We start from the raw sequence: 18,451 nt of genomic DNA, 5'->3' as shown, positions 1-18,451 counted from the left end.
CCCGAGACCATAGACCCTGAGCCTTCAGGGAGTTCCAGACCGCACCCCAGCCTAACAGACTGGCATCGGTCGTGACAATGATCCACTCCGGTCTGCGGAAACTCATTCCCTGAGACAGGTGATCTTGAGAAAACCACCAGAGAAGAGAGTCTCTGGTTTTCTGGTCCATTTGTATTTGAGGAGATAAATCTGCGTAATCCCCATTCCACTGCTTGAGCATGCACAGTTGCAGTGGTCTGAGATGAATTCGGGCAAAAGGGACTACGTCCATTGCTGCCACCATTAAACCAATTACCTCCATGCACTGAGCCACAGAAGGCCGATGAATGGAATGAAGAGCTCGGCAGGTGTTCAACAGTTTGGACTTCCTGACCTCTGTCAGAAAGATTTTCATTTCTACCGAGTCTATTAGTGTTCCCAGAAAGGGAACCCTTGAAAGCGGGGACAGAGAACTTTTTTCTACGTTCACCTTCCACCCGTGAGACCTTAGAAAGGCCAGAACAATGTCCGTATGAGCCTTGGCTCTGTGGAAAGACGACGCCTGTATTAATATGTCGTCTAGGTAAGGTGCTACTGCAATGCCCCGCGGTCTTAGCACCGCCAGAAGGGACCCTAGCACCTTTGTGAAAATTCTGGGAGCGGTGGCCAACCTGAAAGGAAGGGCCACGAACTGGTAATGTTTGTCCAGAAAGGCGAACCTTAGGAAATGATGGTGATCTCTGTGGATAGGAATATGTAGGTACGCATCCTTTAGATCCACGGTAGTCATATATTGACCTTCCTGGATCATCGGCAAGATTGTCCGAATGGTTTCCATCTTGAAAGACGGAACTCTGAGGAATTTGTTTAGAATCTTTAGATCCAGGATTGGTCTGAAAGTTCCCTCCTTTTTGGGAACTACGAACAAGTTTGAGTAAAAGCCCAGTCCTTGTTTTGCAATTGGAACTGGGTGTATTACTCCCATTTTTAGGAGATCTTCTACACAGCATAAGAACGCCTGTTTCTTTGTTTGGTCTGAAGACAAACGAGAACTGTGGAACCTTCCCCTTGGTGGAGAATCCTTGAATTCTAGAAGGTACCCCTGAGCAACTATTTCTAATACCCAGGGATCCGGAACGTCTCTTGCCCAAGCCTGAGCAAAGAGAGAAAGTCTGCCCCCTACTAGATCCGGTCCCGGATCGGGGGCTACCCCTTCATGCTGTCTTGGTAGCAGGAGCAGGCTTCTTGGCCTGTTTACCCTTATTATAGCCCTGCAAGGGTTTCCAGGTTGCTTTGGGCTGGGAAGCGTTATCTTGCTTTGCGACAGCAGAGGTTGCAGCAGGTCCGCTCCTGAAGTTGCGAAAGGAGCGAAAATTAGCCTTGTTTTTGGCCTTAAACGGCCTATCTTGTGGAAGGGCATGACCCTTGCCCCCAGTGATATCTGAAATAATTTATTTCAGCTCTGGGCCGAAAAGGGTCTTCCCCTTGAAGGGAATATTTAACAGTTTTGTTTTGGACGACACATCCGCCGACCATGATTTGAGCCAAAGCGCTCTTCGCACCATGATGGCAAAACCTGAGTTTTTCGCCGCTAGTTTAGCTAACTGGAGAGCGGCATCAGTGATAAAAGAATTAGCCAGCTTTAGAGCATGAATTCTATCCATGACCTCATCGTATGAAGTCTCCCTCTGGAGCAACTCCTCCAGGGCCTAGAACCAAAAAGCCGCTGCAGTAGTTACAGGAATAATGCAGGCAATTGGCTGAAGTAGAAAACCTTGCTGAACAAAAATTTTCTTCAGCAATCCTTCTAATTTTTTTTATCCATAGGATCTTTGAAAGCACAACTATCCTCTATTGGCATAGTTGTACGCTTAGCAAGTGTTGAAACAGCCCCCTCAACCTTAGGGACCGTCTGCCACTCGTCCCGCCTGGGGTCGTTTATGGGGAACATTTTCTTAAAGATAGGGGGGGAACAAAGGGTACACCTGGTCTCTCCCACTCCCTAGTCACAATATCCGACACCCTCTTTGGGATCGGAAATGCCTCAGTGTAAACAGGGACCTCTAAAAACCTGTCCATCTTACACAATTTTTCTGGGACCACCATGGGGTCACAATCATCCAGCGTAGCTAAAACCTCCTTAAGCAGTACGCGGAGGTGTTCCAGCTTAAATTTAAACGCTAAGGAATCAGAATCTGCCCGCTGAGAAACTTTTCCTGTATCAGAAATTTCTCCCTCAGACAGACCTTCCCTCACTGCTACTTCTGAGTTTTGTGAGGGTACTACAGATAAATTATCCAAAGCGTCTGATTGCTCATCCTCTGTATTTAAAACTGAGCTATCATGCTTTCTTGGAAAAACTGGCAGTTTGGATAAAAATGCTGCGAGGGAATTATCCATTACTGCTGCTAATTGTTGTAAAGTAATAGGGGCCAATGCGCTAGAGGTACTAGGCATCGCTTGCGCGGGCGTAACTGGTGTCGACACATGGGGAGAGGAAGAAGGACTATCCTCATTACCCTCAGTTAAAGAATCATCTTGGGCTACATTTTTAAGTGTCACTGAATGGTCTTTAAAATGCTTAGATGTTTTAGCACACTTTACACATAAATGCAATGGGGGTACCGCCATGGCTTTTAAACATAAAGAACAAGGTCTATCTGAAGTCTCAGACATGTTTAACAGACTTACAATACAGAAAAAAATCATTTTTTGAAAAAACGTTACTGTGTCTTTAAATAATAAAAAGCACACACTTTTTTTCCAAATCACCAAAAAACATCCGATCTTTATGAAATGATTGCACACAAATTTTTAAATCAATTAACCCCTTATTGACCAAACCGGAGCAAATTGTAGTAAACAACCGGTTTAACACACTACAGCACGGTGCCACAGTCTTTGCTGCGGCCCTACCTTCCCTTAGGGTTATTTGTAGCTGAAATATAAGCCTCCTTGATGTCCTCCTGCACTCTCAGGACTCTACACATGAAGCTGCATGAGCTGTCTTGAAAATCAACTGCGCAACTGAGGCGCGAAAATGAGGCCCCCTCCCTCTTCAGTCCAGAGTTATGGGGCCTTCCTGAGTCAGACTAGGCGTCTGATAATATGCCAGGCGAAATAAAAACCCCAAAAAGTGTTTACAACGTTTAAAAAACTTAAATAAATATAAGATTCCATCAATAAAACAATCGATTTAGCCCATCACAGTGTCTACCAGTATTTAAAGGGATAGTAAACCCAAAAACTTTTTAAATCTTTATTAAAACTTCATTATGTATGTGACATATTTCAAATAAGTACCTGTTAATTTTTGTCACTCGTTTTCTAGTTATTCTAAATCAAATATCTTTATATTGCCAAGCCCATTTTATCACATTATGTGGACCCTATAATAATGTTCTACCTAGGTAGAAACATCATGGCGGTCCGCATGCGCATATAATTATTTTAATAGTAACGCATGCGCATTTTGGCCCCTCAGTCCTAGCATGACCATCACTATTCTGGCACAGGAAGCAGGGCGGACTTCATGATAGTGACATCAACGTTGGTGGGAGTGGCGCACCAGAGCGCTGAAGATTGATTCACGGAACACAAGCACATTGGGGAATCATCTGTGTTACTTTACTAGAGGTAAGTATAATAAGTACCCCTAGGCTAACGAGCAAGTTGATTTGATCTTAGTAAAAGGACGTTACCCTTAGACTATCATTTTTTTAACCCCTAGAAAAACGAGCATGTTTTTTTCTTATAAGGCAGTGACTTATAAGAGTGACTAACCAGCAATTATTTTTAACCCCTAGACTAACGAGCAAGTTGTTTTGTTCTTACAACACTCAGATTAATCGCAGGAGCTGCAAAGATTAAAAGCAATAGCAAATTCAGATGCGACTAAAGTTAATTATTAACATCTGAATTTGCTTTTGCTTTTAATCTTTGCAGCTCCTGCGATTAATCTGAGTGTTGTAAGAACAAAACAACTTGCTCGTTAGTCTAGGGGTTAAAAATAATTGCTGGTTAGTCACTCTTATAAGTCACTGCCTTATAAGAAAAAAACATGTTCGTTTTGCTAGGGGTTAAAAAAATGATAGTCTAGGGGTAACGTCCTTTTACTAAGATCAAATCAACTTGCTTGTTAGCCTAGGGGTACTTATTATACTTACCTCTAGTAAAGTAACACAGATGATTCCCCAATGTGCTTGTGTTCCGTGAATCTTCAGCGCTGAGCGCTCTGGTGCGCCACTCTCACCAACGTTGATGTCACTATCATGAAGTCCGCCCTGCTTCCTGTGCCAGAATAGTGACGGTCATGCTAGGACTGAGGGGCCAAAATGCGCATGCGTTACTGGTAAAGATCTTAGATGAAGAATAATTAGAAAACGAGTGAAAAAATTTAACAGGTACTTATTTGAAATATGTCACATAAATAATGAAGTTTTAATAAAGATTTAAAAAGTTTTTGGGTTTACTATCCCTTTAAGCCCTTAACTGAAGCCATCCTTCTATACTGCGTCTCAGAAAATGGCTTACCTTCCCTCATGGGGATTTCTGTCAGCCTTCTAGCATTACCAGGTCTTGTTAGAATAAATCACTGAGCATACCTTAAGCAGTTAAGCCTGCAAACTGTTCCCCCCAACTGAAGTTCTCCGGTACTCAACAGTCCTGTGTGGGAACAGCAATGGATTTTAGTTACAACATGCTAAAATCTTTTTCCTCTCAGCAGAAATCTTCATCACTTTCTGCCTCAGAGTAAATAGTACAAACCGGCACTATTTTAAAATAACAAACTCTTGATTGAAGAAATAAAACTACAAATCTAACACCACAAACTCTTTACCCTCCCGTGGAGATGCTACTTGTTAGAGCAGCAAAGAGAATGACTGGGGGGGCGGAGCCTGAGGGGAGCTATATGGACAGCTTTGCTGTGTGCTCTCTTTGCCACTTCCTGTAGGGATTGAGAATATCCCACAAGTAAGGATGAATCCGTGGACTGAATACACCAAGTAAGAGAAAGTTGTTTTAGCCGGTGAAAGGTCCTTAGAACATCCATGAGTAATAAAAAGCTGTTTTTTTTCTCCGGTCCTTTGTTCTGTCAAGGTTAACAATGTAGACAACAGAAAACATTCAATCTATATAATGACTTGTCTTTTATGGTCTTCTTATCAGGACAGCAAGAAGGACTATACTCTTTTCCTACCAAACTAACATGCACAGAAATGTACCTCCAAGCAGGACCCTCCTAGTCCAGAGTAAGTGAAGGGGAGAAGAAACGTAGTCCTGTCCTTCCTGTGATGGACAGAACTAAGAATGGGTCAGCAAGAGTTTTCTTTCAGGAGTCAGACAGGGCAAACAAATTTAAAAAAAAAAAAAAAAAAATATATATATATATATATATATATATATATATATATATATATATATATATATATATATATATATATATATATATATATATATATATATATATATATAAGGACCTTTCCAGTATACCTCTATTTTTAAATTTGCTTTATTCTCTTGGTATGCTTTGCTGAAGAAGCAGCAATGCACTACTGGGAGAAAGCTGAACACATCTGGTGAGCCAATGACAAGAAGCATATGTGTGCTGCTCTTGAGCCAACCTATGTATGTTTTTCAATAAAGGTTACAAAAAGAACAAAGTAAAGAAGGTAATAGAAGCAAGTTGGAACATTGATTACATTTCTCTGCTATCTGAATTGTAAAAGTTTTGACTTCACTGTCTCTTAAAGATGGTAAAAGGGGAGTAGTTATTTCTGTCCATTACCACCCTATATATGGGAATTTAACCAGTGAGAATTTGTCTGGGATGAGCCAAGATATTAAATATAAATTATACTCTAGATGCACACTTGTTACAAGTGTCACACAGTATTATAAAAACACAAAATATAACAGCAGGCAGGTGTTTTTAAACAAGCAGCTGGTTTGTCAACACTTCTAACAGGACCTTGTCAGATACTACCTACAGAAAGCCATTGCCAAACTTATTCCAATCCATCAGATAACACTTCTAACAGGACCTTGCCAGATACTACCTACAGAAAGCCATTGCCAAACTTATTCCAATCCATCAGATAACACTTCTAACAGGACCTTGTCAGATACTACCTACAGAAAGCCATTGCCAAACTTATTCCAATCCATCAGATAACACTTCTAACAGGACCTTGCCAGATACTACCTACAGAAAGCCATTGCCAAACTTATTCCAATCCATCAGATAACACTTCTAACAGGACCTTGCCAGATACTACCTACAGAAAGCCATTGCCAAACTTATTCCAATCCATCAGATAACACTTCTAACAGGACTTTGCCAGATACTACCTACAGAAAGTCATTGCCAAACTTATTCCAATCCATCAGATAACACTTCTAGCAGGACCTTGCCTGATACTACCTACAGAAAGTCATTGCCAAACTTATTCCAATCCATCAGATAACACTTCTAGCAGGACCTTGCCAGATACTACCTACAGAAAGTCATTGCCAAACTTATTCCAATCCATCAGATAACACTTCTAGCAGGACCTTGCCAGATACTACCTACAGAAAGCCATTGCCAAACTTATTCCAATCCGTCAGATAACACTTCTAACAGGATCTTGTCAGATACTACCTACAGAAAGCCATTGCCAAACTTATTCCAATCCATCAGATAACACTTCTAGCAGGACCTTGCCAGATACTACCTACAGAAAGCCATTGCCAAACTTATTCCAATCCGTCAGATAACACTTCTAACAGGATCTTGTCAGATACTACCTACAGAAAGCCATTGCCAAACTTATTCCAATACATCAGATAACACTTCTAACAGGATCTTGTCAGATACTACCCACAGAGAGCCATTGCCAAACTTATTCCAATCCATCAGATAACACTTTGACGCTGCTTACATAAACATATTCAACACCGCTGGCCACTGGAAAAAACATTTAGACAGTATATTATGGCTGTTGTGGGCTTTGTACTCAGTCATTAGAACATGTTATTTGTGCACAACCCAACTTAGAATTCAGTTCCTGACCAAAACACAGTGATCAGCAGGCCATGTGACTGTCACCACCTCTTTCCGGTCAGGACCAGCAATTCTCTGTGGTTCCCAAGTGGGGCTTTATCTATGTATTTAATCCCTTTGAGGGGGTTAAACACTCAGCGGTGTCAGGTGCAACAATTGGACTACAATGTCCCTTTAATTTGAAGAAAAGGTTACAAAATGTGAACAAATCACACTTTTAAAGTATAAAACATACACAGACATGAATATTTATGACTTTATGAAATGTTGGAATTTTTAGAAAAGTTAGTAAATTACACAAAGCAGGAAAGAATTGTGTACGGCATAAATACATATTTAAAATAAACTGAAAACAATCTGTATTCATACACACAATTTAGTCATCACCAAAACTGAATTAATTAGTTAAAGGGATATGAGCCCCACATTTTTCCATTATTCGAATAGAGCATGCGATTTCAAACAACTTTCCAATTTATTTATTTTATCTAATTTGCTTAATTCTCTTAGTATTCTTTGTTGCAAAGAATATAAAGGTAGGCTCTTATCATTGGCTCACCTGTGTTTGGCTAGCTCCCAGTAGTGCATTGCTGCTTCTTCAACAAAGGATAACAAAAAAACAAAGCAAATTTGCTTATAAACGTAAAATGGAAATTGCATGCTCTATCTGAATCAGAAAAGAAACATTTTGAGTTTCATGTCCCTTTAACATGTTAAATGTTTTGACTGTTTTTTTTTATTATTATTTAAAGTCTGTGAAAACCCCACAACGAGTTTGAGGAAAACCTGTTATTACATTTTTACAGCTCTGCATAACCCTAATGTAGGAAATACAGATACCCCTACAGCCGGATACCTCTCAACATTTATGGCAAGGTATTAGGGATGTCGAAGGAGCCGGGGATTAAAGAGACATTAAACACTGAGATATTAATATAAAATGTTTAATTGTATGTGGCAAAACATAATTTATGCTTACCTGATAAATTCCTTTCTTCTGTAGTGTGATCAGTCCACGGGTCATCATTACTTCTGGGATATTACTCCTCCCCAACAGGAAGTGCAAGAGGATTCACCCAGCAGAGCTGCATATAGCTCCTCCCCTCTACGTCACTCCCAGTCATTCGACCAAGGACCAACGAGAAAGGAAAGGCCAAGGGTGAAGTGGTGACTGGAGTATAAATTAAAAAATATTTACCTGCCTTAAAAACAGGGCGGGCCGTGGACTGATCACACTACAGAAGAAAGGAATTTATCAGGTAAGCATAAATTATGTTTTCTTCTGTTAAGTGTGATCAGTCCACGGGTCATCATTACTTCTGGGATACCAATACCAAAGCAAAAGTACACGGATGACGGGAGGGATAGGCAGGCTCTTTATACAGAAGGAACCACTGCCTGAAGAACCTTTCTCCCAAAAATAGCCTCCGATGAAGCAAAAGTGTCAAATTTGTAAAATTTGGAAAAAGTATGAAGCGAAGACCAAGTTGCAGCCTTGCAAATCTGTTCAACAGAGGCCTCATTCTTGAAGGCCCAAGTGGAAGCCACAGCTCTAGTAGAATGAGCTGTAATTCTTTCAGGAGGTTGCTGTCCAGCAGTCTCATAAGCTAAACGAATTATGCTACGAAGCCAAAAAGAAAGAGAGGTAGCGGAAGCTTTTTGACCTCTCCTCTGCCCAGAGTAAATGACAAACAGAGAAGACGTTTGTCGAAATTCCTTAGTTGCCTGTAAGTAAAATTTTAGAGCACGGACTACATCCAGGTTGTGCAGTAGACGTTCCTTCTTTGAAGAAGGATTTGGGCATAAAGAAGGAACAACAATCTCTTGATTGATATTCCTGTTAGTAACTACCTTAGGTAAGAACCCAGGTTTAGTACGCAGGACTACCTTATCCGAATGAAAAATCAAATAAGGAGAATCACAATGTAAGGCTGATAATTCAGAGACTCTTCGAGCCGAGGAAATAGCCATTAAAAATAGAACTTTCCAAGATAACAACTTTATATCAATGGAATGAAGGGGTTCAAACGGAACGCCCTGTAAAACATTAAGAACAAGGTTTAAACTCCATGGTGGAGCAACAGTTTTAAACACAGGCTTAATCCTGGTCAAAGCCTGACAAAAAGCCTGGACGTCAGGAACTTCTGACAGACGTTTGTGTAACAGAATGGACAGAGCTGAGATCTGTCCCTTTAATGAACTAGCAGATAAACCCTTTTCTAAACCTTCTTGTAGAAAAGACAATATCCTAGGAATCCTAACCTTACTCCAAGAGTAACCTATGGATTTACACCAATATAGGTATTTACGCCATATCTTATGGTAAATCTTTCTGGTAACAGGTTTCCTAGCCTGTATTAAGGTATCAATAACTGATTCAGAAAACCCACGTCTTGATAAAATCAAGCGTTCAATTTCCAAGCAGTCAGCTTCAGAGAAGTTAGATTTTGATGTTTGAAGGGACCCTGTATCAGAAGGTCCTGTTTCAGAGGTAGAGACCAAGGTGGACAGGATGACATGTCCACCAGGTCTGCATACCAAGTCCTGCGTGGCCACGCAGGTGCTATTAGAATCACTGATGCTCTCTCTTGTTTGATTCTGGCAATCAATCGAGGAAGCAACGGGAAGGGTGGAAACACGTAAGCCATCCTGAAGTCCCAAGGTGCTGTCAGAACATCTATCAGGACTGCTCCTGGATCCCTGGATCTGGACCCGTAACGAGGAAGCTTGGCGTTCTGTCGAGACGCCATGAGATCTATCTCTGGTTTGCCCCAACGTCGCAGTATTTGGGCAAAGACCTCCGGATGAAGTTCCCACTCCCCCGGATGAAAAGTCTGACGACTTAAGAAATCCGCCTCCCAGTTCTCCACTCCCGGGATGTGGATTGCTGACAGGTGGCAAGAGTGAGACTCTGCCCAGAGAATTATCTTTGATACTTCCATCATAGCTAGGGAGCTTCTTGTCCCTCCCTGATGGTTGATGTAAGCTACAGTCGTGATGTTGTCCGACTGAAACCTGATGAACCCCCGAGTTGTTAACTGGGGCCAAGCCAGGAGGGCATTGAGAACTGCTCTCAATTCCAGAATGTTTATTGGCAGGAGACTCTCCTCCTGACTCCATTGTCCCTGAGCCTTCAGAGAATTCCAGACGGCACCCCAACCTAGAAGGCTGGCGTCTGTTGTTACAATTGTCCAGTCTGGTCTGCTGAATGGCATCCCCCTGGACAGATGTGGCCGAGAAAGCCACCATAGAAGAGAATTTCTGGTCTCTTGATCCAGATTCAGAGAAGGGGATAAGTCTGAGTAATCCCCATTCCACTGACTTAGCATGCACAGTTGCAGTGGTCTGAGGTGTAAGCGTGCAAAGGGTACTATGTCCATTGCCGCTACCATTAAGCCGATTACCTCCATGCATTGAGCCACTGACGGGTGTTGAATGGAATGAAGGGTGCGGCAAGCACTTTGAAGTCTTGTTAGCCTGTCCTCTGTCAGGTAAATCTTCATTTCTACAGAATCTATAAGAGTCCCCAGGAAGGGAACTCTTGTGAGTGGAACGAGTGAACTTTTCTTTTCGTTCACCTTCCATCCATGTGACCTTAGAAATGCCAGCACTAACTCTGTATGAGACTTGGCAGTTTGAAAGCTTGAAGCTTGTATCAGAATGTCGTCTAGGTATGGAGCTACCGAGATTCCCCGCGGTCTAAGTACCGCCAGAAGAGCACCCAGAACCTTTGTGAAGATTCTTGGAGCTGTAGCCAATCCGAATGGAAGAGCCACAAACTGGTAATGCCCGTCTAGGAAGGCAAACCTTAGGTACCGATAATGATCTTTGTGAATCGGTATGTGAAGGTAAGCATCTTTTAAATCTACAGTGGTCATGTACTGACCCTCTTGGATCATAGGTAAAATTGTCCGAATAGTCTCCATCTTGAACGATGGAACTCTTAGGAATTTGTTTAGGATCTTTAAGTCCAGGATTGGTCTGAAAGTTCCCTCTTTTTTGGGAACCACAAACAGATTTGAGTAAAACCCCTGTCCCTGTTCCGATCGTGGAACTGGATGGATTACTCCCAATAACAAGAGCTCTTGTACGCAGCGTAGAAACGCCTCTTTCTTTGTCTGGATTGTTGACAATCTTGACAGATGAAATCTCTCTCTTGGAGGAGAGTATTTGAAGTCCAGAAGGTATCCCTGAGATATTATCTCTAGCGCCCAGGGATCCTGAACATCTCTTGCCCAAGCCTGGAGCGAAGAGAGAAAGTCTGCCCCCCACTAGATCCGATCCCGGATCGGGGGCCCTCAATTCATGCTGTTTTAGGGGCAGCAGCAGGTTTCCTAGTCTGCTTGCCCTTGTTCCAGGACTGGTTAGGTTTCCAGCCTTGTCTGTAGCGAGCAACAACTCCCTCCTGTTTTGGTGCAGAGGAAGTTGATGCTGCTCCAGCTTTGAAATTACGAAAGGAACGAAAATTAGACTGTCTAGTCTTGGCTTTGGCTTTGTCCTGAGGCAGGGCATGGCCTTTACCTCCTGTAATGTCAGCGATAATCTCTTTCAACCCGGGCCCGAATAAGGTCTGCCCTTTGAAAGGTATATTAAGCAATTTGGACTTAGAAGTAACATCAGCTGACCAGGATTTTAGCCACAGCGCCCTGCGTGCCTGAATGGCGAATCCTGAATTCTTCGCCGTAAGTTTAGTAAGATGTACTACGGCCTCCGAAATGAATGAATTAGCTAGTTTAAGGACTCTAAGCCTGTCCGTAATGTCGTCCAGAGTAGCTGAACCAATGTTCTCTTCCAGAGACTCAATCCAGAATGCCGCTGCAGCCGTGATCGGCGCAATGCATGCAAGGGGTTGCAATATAAAACCTTGTTGAACAAACATTTTCTTAAGGTAACCCTCTAACTTTTTATCCATTGGATCTGAAAAAGCACAGCTATCCTCCACCGGGATAGTGGTACGCTTAGCTAAGGTAGAAACTGCTCCCTCCACCTTAGGGACTGTTTGCCATAAGTCCCTTGTGGTGGCGTCTATTGGAAACATTTTTCTAAATATCGGAGGGGGTGAGAACGGCACACCGGGTCTATCCCACTCCTTAGTAACAATTTCAGTAAGTCTCTTAGGTATAGGAAAAACCTCAGTACTCGTCGGTACCGCAAAATATTTATCCAACCTACACATTTTCTCTGGTATTGCAACTGTGTTACAATCATTCAGAGCCGCTAACACCTCCCCTAGTAATACACGGAGGTTTTCCAGTTTAAATTTAAAATTTGAAATATCTGAATCCAGTCTGTTTGGATCAGAACCGTCACCCACAGAATGAAGTTCTCCGTCCTCATGTTCTGCCACCTGTGACGCAGTGTCTGACATGGCCCTAATATTATCAGCGCACTCTGTTCTCACCCCAGAGTGATCACGCTTACCTCTTAGTTCTGGTAATTTAGCCAAAACCTCAGTCATAACAGTAGCCATATCCTGTAATGTGATTTGTAATGGCCGCCCAGATGTACTCGGCGCTACAATATCACGCACCTCCCTCTGAGCGGGAGATGTAGGTACTGACACGTGAGGCGAGTTAGTCGGCATAACTCTCCCCTCGTTGTTTGGTGAAATTTGTTCAATTTGTACAGATTGACTTTTATTTAAAGTAGCATCAATACAGTTAGTACATAAATTTCTATTGGGCTCCACTTTGGCATTGCAACAAATGACACAGGTATCATCCTCTGAATCAGACATGTTTAACACACTAGCAAATAAGCTTGCAACTTGGAAATACAATTCAATTAGAATAATATTAAAACGTACTGTGCCTTTAAGAACAGTTGAAAATTAATAAATTGAAACAGTTATAGCCTCAATCCTTGTAAACAACACAACTTTAGCAAAGGTTTAATCCCATTAGCAAAGATAACAAATTCTGAAAGCAGGAAACAAATTACAGAATAAACGTTTTTTATCTCAGTCAAACTACAATTCTCACAGCTCTGCTGAGAGAAATTACCTCCCTCAAAATAAGTTTTGAAGACCCCTGAGCTCTGTAGAGATGAACCGGATCATGCAGGGAATACAATGAGTTGCTGACTGAAATATTTGATGCGTAGTAAAAGCGCCAAAAAACGGCCCCTCCCCCTCACACACAGCAGTGAGGGAGAACAGAAACTGTCAGAAAACAGATTAAGCAACTGCCAAGTGGAAAAATAGTGCCCAAACATTTATTCACTCAGTACCTCAGTAAATGAAAACGATTTTACATTCCAGCAAAAACGTTAAACATAATCTCTAGTTATTAAACAGCTTTATGTATTTCTTACAGTGTAATTCTAGTGAAGTACCATTCCCCAGAATACTGAAGTGTAAAGTATACATACATGACATTATATCGGTATGGCAGGATTTTCTCATCAATTCCATTATCAGAAAATAAAAACTGCCACATACCTCTATGCAGATTCATCTGCCCGCTGTCCCCTGATCTGAAGTTTACCTCTCCTCAGATGGCCGAGAAACAGCAATATGATCTTAACTACTCCGGCTAAAATCATAACAAAAACTCTGGTAGATTCTTCTTCAAACTCTGCCAGAGAGATAATAACACACTCCGGTGCTATTTTAAAATAACAAACTCTTGATTGAAGATAAAAACTAAGTATAATCACCATAGTCCTCTCACACATCCTATCTAGTCGTTGGGTGCAAGAGAATGACTGGGAGTGACGTAGAGGGGAGGAGCTATATGCAGCTCTGCTGGGTGAATCCTCTTGCACTTCCTGTTGGGGAGGAGTAATATCCCAGAAGTAATGATGACCCGTGGACTGATCACACTTAACAGAAGAAAACAAGTTTGCAATATACTTTCATTATTTATTTTGTTCCCTTTTCCTGTAAATATTGTGGGCTTCCCAAATCCTTGTTAAAAGTGGAAGTCCAGACACAGCTGTAATCCACACAGTCATTAGCTGTATACTCTAGTAAGCCATTTATAACCGTCCCTAATTGGCCTTAGCAAAAAAAGAAACCCAAGTTACAATATGGCGGTGCCCACTGCTTTATGGACGTTAGAATGTTACCCTTACTTTTTAAATATTTAAAAACCTCAGGTATTTTTGAAAGCTACAGGTATATTATTCTCAGGCTAACATTTGGACTTTGTACATTATATCAATCATTTATTTAGTGTTTAATGTCCTTTAAGGGGCGGGGGTCACGTTTGGATAGTGGGCTTTATCATGGGCGTGTCTGGGACGTCTGTGGGGATGTCTGGGCAGTATATAGACGGTCTAAGGGAAATTCTGAAAATATGGCTGTCTCAGAGGGACAGAGCTCAGAATAAGGCAATGCCCCTCAGATGGGGACAGTTGGGAGGTCTCCAGCCAGCTGGGTTTGTAATGATCAACATACCTTTGAAAAGAAAGTAAAAAAACAAATACTCAAATTCAATTTGAAGTTTATGTACAGTAACAGAACCCAATATGTCTTCCTAACATAACAATAAATATGATTTACTGTTTCTGAGTTAAAAGCAAAATGGGACATACAAAACAGGCGGCAAAATTAGACTTTATGCAAAGAAAAGCTATGTGAAATGCATTGCAATTATATAATAAATAAATACCTTTCCAGAGAGCCTCTCTCCAATTGGAAGTGACATTCCTTGAGTTGATGGATCAATTTCACCCGTAGATCTCAAATGTTTCTACGCACCAAGAAATATTTAAATTTATATAATAAACAGTAGCAATATAATAGTCTCAAATGTTAAATTTAAAATAACTTTATAAAGGGACAGTGTGCTGTGTTTTTTTTTTTTATCTCTCCTTTAACATGTTCCCAACGATCCATTTTACCTGCTGGAGTATATTAAATAGTTTGTCATTTGAAATAACTGTTTTTGCCTGTTGTATCCCCGCCTTTACTGAAAATTATAATACTTAAAGGGACAGTAAACCTAAAAAATAATGTTATATAATTCTGCACATAGTGCAGAATTCTATAACATTATATTAATGCTATCGTTATAAAACCTTAGATTTCCTTTGAATTTTTTTAAAAATTGTCAGTTTTTCAGACCCGCTCTCTGTACTCTTCTGAGCGGGTCTGTTTTTATTACACAGCGCTTAGCCATAACACTAAGTGCAGCTCGCTCCTGCTCTGTCTGACAGCAGGAGCGAGCTGCACTTAGTGTTATGGCGCGGTCGAGCCGGGCTGTGACTATACAGCTGGCCCGATGCGCTGTGTAATAAAAACAGACCCGCTCAGAAGAGCGCAGAGAGCGGGTCTGAAAAACTGACATATTTTACAAAAATTCAAAGGAAATCTAAGGTTTTATAACGATAGCACTAATATAATGTTATATAATTCTGCACTATGTGCAGAATTATATAACATTATATTTTAGGTTTACTGACACTTTAAATACTGGTTATAGAAAAGATATGTAAACAATTAGGTTTAGAAACACTTCATGTTCCCAGTAGGGAAGCTGGACAGAGAGATACTAATTTTTTTATTTTTCCTTGTGCTTTCTAGTTATTCATCTCACTGTGTATAGAGAGATAATATAGGGAGACATTTGTGTAAATATAGACAGATAGGCTAATGAGATCTGCTCTCCCTGCAAGTTCAGCCCATTTCATTGGGTTGTGGTTTTAATTAGCAGAGACAGCCATTTCATTTACAAAATATACTTAAAGGAACTATTTCCCATACATTTAAAACTCTGCTGCTGGTATAACAAGCCATTGTAAACACATTAAGGGGAAACCAATTTTACAGCACACTGTCCTGACTTACTGTTTTGACTTACAATTAATCAAAAATTCAAAGAACCCTCAGGGTGTAAAAAAAATTGCTGCCATTTTTCACAAATTTTTAATGTTTTTTTTAAAAAAAGCAAAAAAACTAACCGCTAGATTTAGAGTTCTGCGACCAAAGGGGTGCGTTAGCTACGCATGCTTTTTTCCCCCCGCACCTTTTAAATACCGCTGGTATTTAGAGTCCACAGAATGGCTGCGTTAGGCTCCAAAAAGGGAGCGTAGAGGCATATTTACCGCCACTGCAACTCTCAATACCAGCGGTGCTTACGGACGCGGCCAGCTCCAAAAACGTGCTCGTGCACGATTCCCCCATAGGAAACAATGGGGCCGTTTGAGCTGAAAAAAAACCTAACACCTGCAAAAAAGCAGCGTTCAGCTCCTAACGCAGCCCCCTTGTTTCCTATGGGGAAACACTTCCTAAGTCTGCACCTAACACCCTAAAATGAACCCCGAGTCTAAACACCCCTAGCCTTACACTTATTAACCCCTAATCTGCCGCCCCCACTATCGTTGACCCCTGCATATTTTTTTTAACCCCTAATCTGCCGCTCCGTACACCGCCGCCACCTACGTTATCCCTATGTACCCCTAATCTGCTGCCCCTAACACCGCCGACCCCTATATTATATTTATTAACCCCTAATCTGCCGCCCCCAACGTCGCCGCCACCTACCTACACTTATTAACCCCTAATCTGCCGACCGGACCTCACCGCTACTATAATAAAGTTATTAACCCCTAATCCGCCTCACTCCCGCCTCAATAACCCTATAATAAATAGTATTAACCCCTAATCTGCCCTCCCTAACATCACCGACACCTAACTTCAAGTATTAACCCCTAATCTGCCGACCGGACCTCACCGCTACTCTAATAAATGTATTAACCCCTAAAGCTAAGTCTAACTCTAACACTAACACCCCCCTAAGTTAAATATAATTTAAATCTAACTAAATAAAATAAATCTTATTAAATAAATTATTCCTATTTAAAGCTAAATACTTACCTGTAAAATAAACCCTAATATAGCTACAATATAAATAATAATTAAATAAACTAACTAAAGTACAACAAATAAAAAAAGCTAAGTTACAAAAAATAAAAAAATAATTTACAAACATTAGAAAAAGATTACAACAATTTTAAGCTAATTACACCTACTCTAAGCCCCCTAATAAAATAACAAAGCCCCCCAAGATAAAAAAAATCCCTACCCTATTCTAAAATACAAATAGAAAAGCTCTTTTACCTTACCAGCCCTTAAAAGGGCCTTTTGCGTGGCATGCCCCAAAGAATTCTGCTCTTTTGCCTGTAAAAAAAAACATACAATACCCCCCCCAACATTACAACCCACCTCCCACATACCCCTAATCTAACCCAAACCCCCCTTAAATAAACCTAACACTAAGCCTCTGAAGATCTTCCTACCTTATCTTCACCACGCCGGGTATCACCGATCGGTCCACAAGAAACTCCGAAGTCTTCATCCAAGCCCAAGCTGGGGCTGAAGAGATCCATCATCGGGCTGAAGTCTTGATCCAAGCGCGGGCTGAAGAGATCCATCATCGGGCTGAAGTCTTGATCCAAGCACGGGCTGAAGAGATCCATCATCCGGCTAAAGTCTTGATCCAAGCGCGGGCTGAAGAGATCCATCATCCGGCTGAAGTCTTGATCCAAGCGCGGGCTGAAGAGATCCATCATCCGGCTAAAGTCTTCTTCCAAGCGCGGGCTGAAGAGATCCATCATCCGGCTGAAGTCTTCTATCAAGCGGTATCTTCAATCTTCTTTCTTCCGGATCCATCTTCATCCCGCCGACGCGGAACATCCATCCTGCCCGACGACTTCCCGACGAATGACGGTTCCTTTAAAGGGACGTCATCCAAGATGGCGTCCCTCGAATTCCGATTGGCTGATAGGATTCTATCAGCCAATCGGAATTAAGGTAGGAAAATTCTGATTGGCTGATGGAATCAGCCAATCAGATTCAAGTTCAATCCGATTGGCTCATCCAATCAGCCAATCGGATTGAACTTGAATCTGATTGGCTGATGGAATCCTATCAGCCAATCGGAATTCGAGGAACGGCATCTTGGATGACGTCCCTTAAAGGAACCGTCATTCGTCGGGAAGTCTTCGGGCAGGATGGATGTTCCGCGTTGGCGGGATGAAGATGGATCCGGAAGAAAGAAGACTGAAGATGCCGCTTGATAGAAGACTTCAGCCGGATGATGGATCTCTTTAGCCCGCGCTTGAATCAAGAATTCAGCCCGATGATGGATCTCTTCAGCCCCAGCTTGGGCTTGGATGAAGACTTCGGAGTTTCTTGTGGACCGATCGGTGATACCCGGCGTGGTGAAGATAAGGTAGGAAGATCTTCAGGGGCTTAGTGTTAGGTTTATTTAAGGGGGGTTTGGGTTAGATTAGGGGTATGTGGGTGGTGGGTTGTAATGTTGGGGGGGGGGGGTATTGTATGTTTTTTTTTACAGGCAAAAGAGCAGAATTCTTTGGGGCATGCCCCGCAAAAGGCCCTTTTAAGGGCTGGTAAGGTAAAAGAGCTTTTCTATTTGTATTTTAGAATAGGGTAGGAAATTTTTTTGGGGGGCTTTATTATTT

The 18,451-nt window shown here is 41.6% G+C and overlaps 1 protein-coding gene across 1 annotated transcript in view; it reads right to left on the bottom strand.

The window, feature by feature from the left end:
- CSPP1 (centrosome and spindle pole associated protein 1) overlaps positions 1-18,451 on the bottom strand; it is a 411,029-nt gene that overhangs the window by 326,204 nt on the left and 66,374 nt on the right. Inside the window, exon 6 of the mRNA XM_053715098.1 lies at positions 14,638-14,718. Coding sequence (XP_053571073.1) covers positions 14,638-14,718 — 81 coding nt within the window. The remainder of the gene's footprint in view (positions 1-14,637; positions 14,719-18,451) is intronic.

The sequence above is a fragment of the Bombina bombina genome, chromosome 5, assembly GCF_027579735.1.
Source record: "Bombina bombina isolate aBomBom1 chromosome 5, aBomBom1.pri, whole genome shotgun sequence".
In the NCBI taxonomy this organism is placed as follows: domain Eukaryota; kingdom Metazoa; phylum Chordata; class Amphibia; order Anura; family Bombinatoridae; genus Bombina; species Bombina bombina.
This window is presented reverse-complemented; position numbering and strand designations above follow the sequence as displayed.